Source organism: Polyodon spathula, chromosome 23 (assembly GCF_017654505.1).
Source record: "Polyodon spathula isolate WHYD16114869_AA chromosome 23, ASM1765450v1, whole genome shotgun sequence".
Classification (NCBI taxonomy): Eukaryota; Metazoa; Chordata; class Actinopteri; order Acipenseriformes; family Polyodontidae; genus Polyodon; species Polyodon spathula.
Window position 1 is genome coordinate 9026911 of NC_054556.1, and position 13029 is coordinate 9039939.

The following is a 13029-nucleotide window of genomic DNA, read 5'->3' on the forward strand; positions in this document are numbered from 1 at the left end:
ATGATTTCCTGGTTTCTGGAATCATGTAATTGTGCCATAATCAGGGGATTATGAAAAACAGCTTTTAAGAGAGAAAGAGTTAAGCATTGAAATATGTTTGTATTTAACATAAATTTGACATTAACATGCAAAGCATACTATTAGAGCAATGTATTGATGGTGGAATGGAATCCCAATTGTACTGTGATTTGCATTTAAAATAACAAAATATTACTACAGCAATGAAGAGGTGCTGCTTTATAGAAAACATGACATACTTTAAGTTAGTTTCACATCTCAAACCTTCTACAGTTCATACTGTACTGTATTACAACACAATATGACTACATTGTGTTGTGGATTGCCTGACGATTGCTATTGTTTTGCGTAGCTGAAAATACAAGTTCAGTAATATATGCTACCTCGTGAGGTTTTGTTTCCTCCTTTAACTCCAACAGTAGCTCAGTAACAAAATGGCTACATTTGAGCTCTCATTTGAAATATTCATTTTGGTTATTCATTTTGGAATAATGCCTGGTTTCATTACTATTTAAGAACTCACATATAATGTTACCAGGCTATTCCCACAGGAGAACATAGGAAAAGTACATGATTACAATTCTTACTTTAATTTTGAGCAACACACAGAACTGGTGCATTTTACTGTTTAAAAATGTAGACTATTGCTTTGCCCTTAGGGCTATAAACCTTGGGTGTGCAGAATTAATCTTTGACTTAAGGGATAAAGCAATTTCAGTTGTGTGTTACAAGGTGGTGCTTAGGACAAAGTAAAAAAAAAATCCCATTGGAATCAAAGTTAATAACTTTAAAGTGGAAGCAATATAAGCCACAATACTCAATTATTGCACGTCTCTGCCCAACAATCTTTCACTAGAGTATCCCCTGTCAGCACACAGGGTTATCTATCTTCAGAAATAGGTTGAAACTAATCTGTGTCCCTTCTGTAGTGCCTTAAAATGTTCTCACTGCAGGAATGACTTAAAGCAAGTCATTACTTCCACTGAAGGCTCAAACAGACAGGAATATCCCTTTTTCTCAGCCCTTAAACCACACAGCATTGGTTGGGATTGAAAAGATTTGAGCATTTACCGTACTAATACCTGGAACAACCACCAACTTTGTCTAATATGGCTCCATTCTCAATACAGGGCTCTCTAAGAGTCTAGATATATAAATCCTTTATCTGGGATTGCTTAACAGAGATTGTGGATAATATAAAAACCTGGTAATAGACATCTAATAGGTTACTGGAAAGAGCAATACTTACTTCAAGGATACTGTCACATTCATATTCTGTAGCCCACAACTTACCATCAAATTTTGTTTTCAGGATGAATTCCTTGTATAACCTCTTCCCATTTATGGGTTTCATGGCATCGCAGATCTTAGTGGAGTTGGGGCAGAGGGCTTGGCGCATGTTGTGCAGAGCGTGAGCCATGGCGTAAATGGCGTTGACCACAAACATGATCTTGGACTCCTGTTCGAACTTGCCGTCTGTGAGTGAGCGCTGGCCGCAAGCCAGATCCTGCAGGCTGCACTGAAAGCGGTGCTCCCAGAACTCCCTGAACCAGGGATTTCGGGTGTTGTTGTAGGGATCTAGCCTGGTAAAGTAGTCAGCAAAATTCTTGATGGGATACGAAGCCAGCTCGATAGTAAAGGCCCTGTCCGCCACTAGCTCGCTACCCCTCACCACACTCTCCTGCGCCCCCCAGCCGTCGCTTGCCACCCAGATGAAGGATACATTCATGAGCATGGCAGCTGCTAGTAGCTCCCTGGCATCCTCGCTGCGGGTGAAAAGGACAACCACCCGGGCGTTGGGCTTCTGCTGCAGGGATTTGATGACCGTCTCATAGCTCTTGCGGTTCATGGAGCGACCCACCTTAGCAGAAGTGGCGATGCATATCTGGCGTGCCCGGGCCTCCTGTTCAAAGGCCTCAATTCCAGTTTCGCCATAGTCCCCCTCCGAAGCCACAGTGGACACATATGTCCAGTTGTAGAAACGCAAGATCTCTGCCATTGCTTTGGCCTGGTAGAAGTCCGGCGGCACAGTGCGGGCAAAGTAGTCATAGCGCGTCTTGTCGCTCAACTTGGCACTGGTGGAGGCGTAGCTGATCTGGGGGATTTGAAAGAGCCTCAAAAGGTTTGCCACCTGACCCAACAACGACAGAAAGAAAGAGATGGAGGTCATGTTACTATTTGGAAAGGCGTCTGCACTTGAGATTAACGCTACAGATACTATGATCGAGTTTGATTAAAAGGAATGTTGTTGCTTTTAATACTGAAAAATTACTGCATTCATATTATTGGAACATTCATATTAAAATGTTTGTCTAGTTTGTTTACTTTCCATATATTCTTTATAAATATCTTACCTTGTACCTTACATGGTTGGATTATTCTTAAATAAAAATAATAAAGGAAAAACACATCATTAAGAGAATTTTTTTTTTTTTTAATATGTAAAATAAATAAAAAACAGGATAGACCAGAGGAACAAAATATTTTGACAATTCTACATCACAAACAGATGAAAGTGCTTAGGCAATCAACACTTCACTTTAAGTGTTTACTTAAGAACGTGTGACAAATGAATAGGGTTAATATTGGGTGGTGGTTAAGGCGCTCTGCATGGAGTGCAGGATGTGACCTATAGCCTGGAGGTTGCCGGTTCGAGTCCAGGCTATTCTACTGCCGACCGTGACCAGGAGTTCTCAGGGGGCACGTACAATTGACTGAGCACTGCCCGGGGGATGCTTAAGTAGGCCAGGGTGTCCTCAACTCACTGCACACCAGTGACCCCTGTAGACTGGCTGGGCGCCTGCAGGCTTGCCTGTAAGCTGCCCAGAGCTGCATTGTCCTACGACACTGTAGCTCTGAGGTGGCTGCATAGCGTGAAAAGAAGCGGTCAGTGGATGGCACACGTTTTGGAGGACAGAGTGTATTCGTCTTTGCCGCTCCAGAGTCAGCACAGGGGTGGTAACAGTGAACTGCACCTAAATACGACTGGCCTTTTCAAAGTGGGAGAAAAACAGGGTAAAATCAATTGGCAACTACTAAATTTAAAAACAAAAACATTGGGTAGTGGACACAAAGCAGCTTACAGTACCTACTTTTATTTGTTGTGTGAAAGATCGTGTGAAGTTGACAGCTATCAGTACTATAGCATTATAAACTGACAAAAAGCATTATGAAAAAATAGCTAAAAATCCTTGTACAGTATATAAGAAATGTGTGGAGAACAGAATTCAGCACAGGGTTACTAGAGGGCACTATAAACAGGTTTTGATAGATCTGTTATGTTGACAGTGTAACTTGGTAGCTCTTAAAACAATCTTTTCTCTGGACATAGAAAGTCAATTAAGCACGACTCAGATGGAAAAAGTAGATTACAGTGACTGCCTGCCCTGTGTTGTACGTACAGAGTAATCTCCATAAAATCATTAACGTCTGTCAGTACAATCAGCTTTGAGCACAACAAAATCTATTGATTTCGTTCCTTGTTTTACAAGCAGCTACCTTTGTGTAATTAGCCACGGTGCCAAAAGCAGCAATCACAGAACTCCAGCATGCTGTCACATTCCTTTTAGTAACAATTTTCACAACAGTTCATGTTTATGATTGCCGTGTTGACCCTCCTCCAGGCTAAATATGATATTGAGCTACAGATTTACAACCTGATCCTTTGTCAATCTACATCAAAAAGATGCCATAAGAAATTAAAAATTATTGATTAATAAAACATTTATGAAATCAATGCTAAATCACAACCTCCACAGACGCCTAGTGAGCTCAAGTAAACCCCTGCAGGGATGGTCTTTGTCATCCAGCCTGCATCCGCTCTTGAACTCCTGGGGCTAAAAAGGCAATTTGCTTGGTAGTGGCATTGGAGGATGCCCAGTGACCTTTAATTTTCCTGATAACATAGTAATCAGCTATTCTAAATTGGGTAAAAAAAACGAAATAAGGGTAAAATAATCTTCACTTTGAAGAAATAAGAGAGTCACTAATGGAAATTGGCAGTAAGGCTATAAACACCCTACAGAGGTTGGTACCTGTGGCTGTCCCAGAGTATTCATAGCTCCACAGGGCAACAGTACAAGGGCTAGTCAACCACAGTTCACCTGAGTAGAACGGTGTCGACATTTGGTTGCATTCTCAAGACCATTACTGTAAAGCATTACATTGTGTTGTTGAGATGATTATTATTATTATTCAATCTATTTGAATTTGTACTTCTCCACACTATCTCCGACATCCATGACGAAACAGATCTCATGGATTTTCATCCATGTATCTCCATTTGTTTCAATGTTTCCTCTCCTTTTCATTTCACACCAAGAGACAATATTTGACCTCAAACAGCATATTTTAAAGACAAGTGATATTTTAATTTAGTTTCATATTGTTTGACCTGAAGCAGAATGTGTTATCTTCCAATTAACAGATCTACACATTTAGATTTCAGGATGACACTGTCTTTGGATGTCAGCAGTGTGACCTGTTAGAAAAAAAAAAAAGAGTAATAATGAATCAGATAGGAAACCAACTGGCCAGTGAGATATTGAAATTCTACATGACGAACGCTGCAGTCATGCGACACCATTCATGGTGACATGCCATATCTAATTTAGCAAATGAAGGCATTTTGAAAGGGAAGAAAATGTATGTTTTACCAGAAATAAATTACAATTCGCATTGAATTTGTAATACGATGGGATGTGAAAACATATGAAGCCCACGATACTAAAGTCCATCTCATACTAAACTGCTTCAATACTGTACAACCTAGTACAGTTTAATATTTCTTCTATTTTTTTAAAATTTTATTTTATTACAATAAAGAAGAGAAATGTTTACATTATTGATGTTATTTGTGCACCAGTTACGAGTAGGGCGGGGGGGGGAGGGTATTTCCCCCAGTTTTACAGTATATATTTACAGTACAGGTCGGTAAAATTACAGATCATAAAACCTTGGATTGGTGGCTGTAAATGGAAAATAAATATGAGGCAAGGGAAAGCCCTTTTATAAGCCAGTATCTCTACAAGGTTTCTGTTTTCTACATACATCACAGCAGCAATGTATGTTTCCCCAGTTCTTTTTTTAATCAATATTTCAGTTCTAATCTTTAAGGGATACTTTCACTCCAAAGTTAGCATCTAAAAGCTGTCTGTGAAACAGTGCTTTAGGAGATAAACATATATCAAAAGGGAGCTTTCCCTACTTGTTTTAAGATACTGCTGTAAAATTGTATGGTTATGTTGACTTATTATGCCGATAAGAAGCTTTTTTTAAGGTCCACTTTCCATATTAAATTCCTCACTCTGACTTTAACATTTATTTAAGTTCAAATACTTTGCAAATCTTCGGTATGGTTAGACTCAGGATCTTGCACACCCTTAATTGTAATTATTTGAGCACTGTCATTGTTTTCTTCCGTGCCTTTAACTGCATAATGATGACCTGTTCTATTCAATACAACAGATGGTTATGCATAGTTGAGTGTACATCATTCCTTATCATTCTTATGTGTCTTGGGGTACAATGGTAGATGACGTTGTTTAATTTATGTTTATTAATTTATGCATGGAAATCAAATAAAAGCAGGATAGAGTATGGCTGATTAAATGATATGTTTAAATACACCTTCTGTAGTGGTTGCCCACTCATTCCCTGAGATGTACAATGGAATCCCTACACAATGCACGAATTGGGTTTTTAATTAAAAAATCAGAGTGCAGATGAAAAGGGATTTGGGAATGTAAAGTCTCAATATCAAGTGGGTTTGTTTCATAATGGCTTACTTTACTTTACACCCTAAGGAAATTAGACATCTCAAACAATGACAGCCTGTTTCACCAGAAACCATAATAGACTATATATTATATTTACATCACGTTTCCCTATTTTTATAAACGTCATCTAGCATAGGTCTCATTGTTTAAAATGGTGCTATAGACTTCTAGGCAACACATTTCTTATAGTTATGGATGAACTACTTTTATTATCGACTAAGACAACCTTCAGTCAAATTGCTCAATGAAGTTTAAAGGCATTATAAGTGGGAACTAAAAAGCTGCCAGATATTAGCAATTGTAATAATTTCCAGAAATAAATGTTTTTTATATATATATATATATATATATATATATATATATATATATATATATATATATATATATATATATATATATATATATATATATATATATATATTTCAATGAGTTCACAGGGAAACATTATTTGGTATTGAAAAAAACATTGAGTTTAGCTAATGTGCACTTAACTGAGTGCTGAATTCAAATGTGAAAATATGCTCACTACTCTATGCAGGAAACAAATGCAAACAAGAGGCTATGTGATTTAAAAAATAGAAACTTGAACATCGTCAGTACAACGTCAACTCTATAAGGACAGAGCTCTTTTAACCTGAAAAGTCCTTCTGTAGGTCCCAGTGGGTTAAGTATATGCATCAGTCTATTGTTTATTCCTTAGAATGTCTTGAGGGCAATGTATTGTAACATACATTGGAAATATATACAGTATAGAGACAATGAAAGACCAGTGTAAGTCAATCTAATTGTAAGAAAGTGGACCGTCTTATTGACAGACAGGCAGTACTTACACATATGTTGTAATTGCATTTAAATGCATAATTAATTTTTTAATGAGTTTGGTTCACCTTAGTGACATTTTGCTTCATTAATTAGTAACATCACTATGTTGCTGGTAATGTGCTAGAACTTTCAGCTTATAATAACAAGTTCAGAAGGAGTTCCTGTGAAGTGTGTTCAAACCCCACAAAGCTTCATTTCATTCCGTTCTTTTTTTTCTAAACTGCTGTGGACTTTTTCAGTCAAGGGACTCTGAACCTCTATGACACACAACTGTCTTTCCCACACCTCTTACTGTTTTGAGCGACAGGCCCAACCCTGCATTTGCATATGGTGTCTGCACTGTGCAACCAAAGAAGATGTAAAAGATCATATACAAAAAGAAAAAATTATAAACACTTTAGACCTAGTTGTTTGGGTCTGTGTTCAACATTATTACAATGATAAGCGCCTTCCCAACTCAGAGGTATTATTTATTAATAAAAACCATTAATAGATCATTATAGAGTTTTTTTTTTTGTTTTTTTTTTTAAAGCCCTCTACCCCAAAAAAAGATTATTCATTGCAAACTAGAGCACCCCAAGACAACAGCAGCTGGGTCTTTACCTCAATGTTAAGGGTTAAGTTTCCTGCGGACCAAGAGCACACTTTGTGTAAGTCTTAAAAATCATTTCTGTGCCTCTATTCATAACTTTTGTAATAGATGTGCTGGTAGACGTAGTAGAACTCCGCATGCCAAGACATCAACTACTGCCAAAAACATTTAAATCTCTTTTCTGTACAGGTGGCACCAGAGTTCTAATAATGACCAGAGAGGGTTGTACTCTTAATATTGATTTTAAACTCATTCAAACCCAGCTTCCAGAAATTAAAGTCTGGTGTATTAATAGAATGTGTCGCCAAGCTTTATGAAGCCATATTCATAAACTGTGAGCGTAGAAGAGTGCTGAATTGGGTGTCAGGTTTTAATTAAAATGTAGTTTAACATTATAATTAAAGCTCAATATTGTTAATGAAATACCTGGTGCTTGGTTTTTAGACTGTGTCAATTTACCATTTCATACCAATTATATAAAACAGAGATGGGGTTATGACCAATCCTTTCTTTATTAGTATTAGTTCAATTATTTAAAACATAATAAATGTTTTTGTTTTCAGTGACTCATTAATTATTGAATTGCTGATATACAATTCATAGGGGTAGACCATAAACGTATAAAATGTTAATGTTCATAATATTGATAAATCAAGAAAGTATGTAATCATTCTTTTTTTATGAATACATAAGCGTGATTTTCTGGATTTGAAATGCTTTGCAGTTTATATCAAACATTTTTTGTGTATAAAATACGTATTACACTTGGGATTCCAAAACTTACATTTTTTAAAGATAGAGCAGAGACTGAATGTCATGGTTCAGGTAACTCCAGCTGTGTTTTTGAATCATTTAAATGTTGAAATGATGTGCAAAGATTAAAGCAGGACACATCCCCTGGCATCCGTCTAAAGGAAATCCTTGTCCTTTGAAATGTTTTTCAGTATGATTTTTAAATAGCTATAGTATGGGTCACTGTATAACAAAAATACAATTACAGCTAATGCGTACTGTTTAAATTTACATTTTCTAATAAAAACAATACCACCATGTGGCCAAAAGAATGTTAAAGGGAAAGTCTTCCCCAAACCGTGATTGCAAAATATGTAAGCTGAGTGCATTATTTACGTCGGTCTATTACGTCAACTCTTTACTTTATCGAAGAACCATGTAACTAACATAGCAAGGCGAGAAATCCTGTATGCATGCCAGTGTGACTAAGTGCATTGAAGTTAGTTATCTTTGTTATAGAGAAATGCAATCCCAGCCCACATTCACTTACAGTAAGCTTTATCATAATTCATCCCCATCTCAGAGTATGAAGGTGCCAGCATCCACCTTATTACAAAAAAAGGATCTTATGATGAAATCGCCAAAACATTTCAAACCAAAAAGACTGGAGGAAATGGGGGAACAGTTAAAAAAGACACTTTTTTCACATGAATGATGTGAAAAATTACTTTCAAAACACTAGTAGATGTATCTATCCTCACTGATGTTCTCCTCTGGCTATTATTTTGACTAATGCTGATAAAGCTATTATTTTGTACAGAAGGAATTATACCCCCTTCTTCTCCTAATTGAATCGGGCGTCTAATATCTGTTGTGCATGAAGTGAATGTGTAGTGTGGTAGCAGGATAAATTAGCTACAACTAAATATCCAGACAAAAGTTAATAATGATTTATATTATTTCTTTCTAGTTAAAAAATATTGCTTTTTTGTGGAATTAGCAAGGGACAAAACACAGTTAAAATATTGTGGTAACGCTTTATATTGCGCGGCATAAATTAATATTAAATAGATATGCAATTGCATATTAAATTAATGTTAAATCAATATTTAATAAATATGAAATAGTTGGTTTCTTGTTAAATGTTAACCAAATGTTGATTGAATATGTAATTGGATATCACGTCCCATTTATATTACATTTTGTTATCCTTGAAAATATGTAATAGTTTCCGGTTGTTAACATGTTTTTAATTGTCTGACTTAAATGTTAATGGAAAGTAACAAGGAATAATTCAATGTAAACTTTATATCAATTGCATATCTATTAAATATTAATTTAACATTAATTTAATTTGTAATGTCCTATCTATTTTATATTAATTTATGCCATGCAATATAAAGCATTATTGATATTTCTGACCTGTACTTTAGTGTAGCCAAGTTCAATAGTCAATGCATAATAATATTAAGATGTTAATAGCAGTACCCAGTGCTAGTATTAGAGGACAAGGCCTATATCCTGCTTAAGTACATTTTAAAAGCTTAGGCATTCCTGGGTGACATGCTTTTGGACAGTTAGACACCTTGGCCTTAAAGGTACTCTCATAAGATGAAATTCTTGGATGAGTACACCTGAGATCGAAGATATGACCTCCCAAAGCCACTCGTTGGGTGCAAGATAAGAAAACCATACATCAAACTGAAACAAGAAAAAAATTATGCTCCAAAGAAGATTAAACACTCTTAAACCAGTTCATACTGGTATCCTTCAAGAAGCTGCTTGATGAGATTTTGGGATCAATAAGCTACTAACAACCAAACGAGCAAGATGGGCCGAATGGCCTCCTCTCGTTTGTAAACTTTCTTATGTTCTTATGTTCAAATTCTGACTTGTCCTTTGAGCTAAACATTGAACATTAAAAAATAGTGCAGTTACACCATCTGAACACAAAAGGTAAGTAACATTACCTTACTGGGAAAGTGCTTTTAGCCGCGAGCCTTCATGTCTTCCCTACTGATACAAATAGGATTGATTTTAACTGTAGTTATTTGATATTGTTGTTTCCAGTTCTTTAGTTGGGGGCACATTAGCACCAGAAACTAAGGAGACTTGCTTCAGTGACAACTGTTATTCAAAATTAGGCTTGCATGACTCTTGATTCTCTCTTATTTAAACTCAAGTCTACATATAGGCAATTCAGTCTCAAAATAGTCAAGAAAAGTGCTGTAGCAGTATGTTTTCTTGTGTGTAGCTTAAATCAAACATGTTATTTCATGCTTGAAAAAAAAAAAAACATTTTAGATTAGTGCATAATGATCCTGCCCATGGCCTATATGTTTTATAGTGAGTGTCAGTAAGTTCTGGTGTTTACAGGCTAGATACAGTAGCTGGATTTCGAGTGTTTGATTAGCTGCAAATTGATGTGGAGACAACCACATAACGAGCCATATGGGACAGATTAGAAAACTGTATTTTTAATTATAAGCAAGCTTTTTTTTAATGCTTTCTAGTTTCATCAGGTTCTGCTGTCACTTGATATTCTTTCATATTATCTGGCACATTACAATCATCATGAGCTTCAAAGCTGTCACTTTGTAACACAGATCATGCTGCTTACCTTAAAGGATTACAACCTGCTCTCAAAACGTTCCATATGGCAATGGATAGCATAGGATCCGTCAGGACAGATATACTCTGTCTCATCCACTTTGGTCATGGAGGCCCGTACAAACTCCAGGGACTGTTCCAGGGCATATGTGTCCTTGGAGCAGGTGTCAAGGATGTGAGCTCCAAGCTTGAGGTCTGGCAGAAGTTTCTCATCTTTGTTGATCTCATCCAAAGCTAGGAGCATGGCCTCTAATCTCTGAATCCCTCGTTGCTCGTTAATCTTTCCGCAGTCCTCCGTCCCCTCACCTTTCTCGTGAACGGGGAACAGTCCTCCGATCATCAAGTCCCCTTCCACAGTGATCTCCCGCTTGCTGCCTGTGTTGTAGCTGGATGTCGGCAGTGCAATTTGCACAAGGATGTGGAATACCAGCATTTGGAGAATGCTGGACACATTTGTGCTGCACCTGGTGTTCTTCATGTTGATCACAAGGTAAGAGCTTTGTTTTTTTGTTTGTTTGTCTCAAGAGTTTCAGTGCTGTTGGGGTTTAAAGGAAGTTTTTTAACAACAGGGAAGACTCTGCCAGCATCGGTCGGGACATCTTTAGATCATGTTACCTTGGAAATGGGAGAAAATTAGAAAGTTATAATATTAAAAAAATGCCTTTTATGCTGTGTTGGACATACTCAAGAGCAAAATATCTCTCCACAACAAAAAATGTATTCAAATTAGATAAAAGGTTAATTCACAAATACTGTATGCTTTTGGAATAAGTATGCCTCATAGAGACAGTGGTCCATGGTCGAGGTGATGGTATGGTTGACACGTTTGCAAAGGATTTAGAAACAGGAGCATCATAATAACAGCCACAGTATCTGGCTATCTTAGATTTTATGCAGGGCTATTACATGACTGTGGACTGATTTCTAGCCTGTCAAATACTATCATTCTAGAATTGCCTCAATTTAAAAACAACTGTGCCTCTGAAAGTCTAGCACACCTGCCAATTACTGCATGTGTCGGTCACATTAGGAGTATACTGCTGTATTATTGTGAACTCACGATGCTCTGCCACATGTCTTATGATTATATTTTCAATATCACAGCTCCTCCAAACATGCTTTACCCTGCCATTCCCCAAATCAAGTCAAATAACATCAATAAACTGGCTGTCGCTGCTCACTGGAGCTGAGTTAAAATACTTTTTCTAATAAAGGAACGCAGATGGCAGGCTGAATGCTGCCTTCAACCTTTGAGATTGAGCTTGTCGGCAGGTCAGCAGCTGTCTGATCTCATATCCTAATCATTTTATTCATTTTTTTCCCCCATAACTCTTATTAAGTTACAAGTTTTTTTTTTTTTTCAGACAAGTTATTTCTGGTTTTATTGCTTTTTCCTCTTTTTTTTCAGAAAAAAATAACTGACATTCTACAATGTGAGCATTCAAGTTCTAATAGCAGTTCTTGAACCAATAAGGGCAAATATTTAATGCGGTAAGGTATGATAAAGTCCAGTGCCTTCCCAAGGCCACCATATAAGCTTCCAGGGTTCATCTGATGAATTCTCTATTAAAATAATGTTTAAAAGTAGCTTACAATGCACCACACAACACAAGATTTTTCAGGTGAAATAGTACTATCCCCTCACTTTGAAGGAAAGACGAAAGCCAGAACATGATCTCTCTAGTCAGTAATTTACCAGAAGCCCATCAAGAAGGACCGAAATGTCAACAGCATAGCAAAATGTCAAATCATTCTATACATCTTTCACCAACATGTTCATTTTTTAATAAACCCTATTATTGTGATTTTTAATAAACCTGTATATGTATATAATCAGTGACCAGCAGTCTGACTAGGATATGGCACACAACACCAGCCACTGAAAACCAGGACATCTAGCTGTCCAGCATTTACAGGAAAACGGTGAATTCCAGGACTTCCAAGCATGAACTGAGATGGCAGAGCAGGGAAGAGGGAACATAAATATGTAATCTCTGGAGGGCAGTGAGAATGCTCTGCAGATTGATGTATAGCTCTTGTTACTGTTGAATTCCTTGCCTCATGTCCTCAATATGCTTTGTTGGCTTGATGATTTAGAATAATGTTTTAGATTACGTGGGTATAACGGTATAAGTGTTAATGTCATAATCTCTGTAAACCCCTGTTGAGCAATGCAGCTCTTAAGATGTTATATGGCGCATTTTATGGATTTCATGTTCAACTTATTAAACTATGTAGAAGAATAACAGAGTCTGCTGGAAAGTAATATCAGAGGAAATAAGGCAGATGAAACTGTAAAAAGCTTAAGAGGAAATGTGTCGTATTTTCTATGCTATGGTTTTAAATCTTTTAGAAAACCAATTTAGGCACAGGTAGGATTATTATTAGGTTATTTTTTTCTTTTCAGAATTAGAAATCACCATAAGTAAATCCCCTAATAAAATGTAAGGATTTCTCAAAATGACATCATTCTGGGTA

General features: G+C 36.8%; 1 protein-coding gene across 2 annotated transcripts in view; it reads right to left on the bottom strand.

Annotated features, from left to right (window-relative positions):
* Positions 1 to 13029, bottom strand: part of LOC121298475 (metabotropic glutamate receptor 3-like) — a 33132-nt gene that overhangs the window by 4301 nt on the left and 15802 nt on the right. Inside the window, exons 2-4 of one of the 2 annotated variants that reach the window (XM_041225600.1) lie at positions 10606 to 11166; positions 8385 to 8408; positions 1312 to 2208 (exon numbers count right to left, since the gene is read on the bottom strand). In XM_041225600.1, coding sequence (XP_041081534.1) covers positions 1312 to 2208; positions 8385 to 8408; positions 10606 to 11029 — 1345 coding nt within the window. In that variant the 5' untranslated portion in view covers positions 11030 to 11166. Of the gene's footprint in view, positions 1 to 1311; positions 2275 to 8384; positions 8409 to 10605; positions 11167 to 13029 lie in introns of those variants that run through there. The other variant, XR_005947282.1, reaches the window with a different exon arrangement.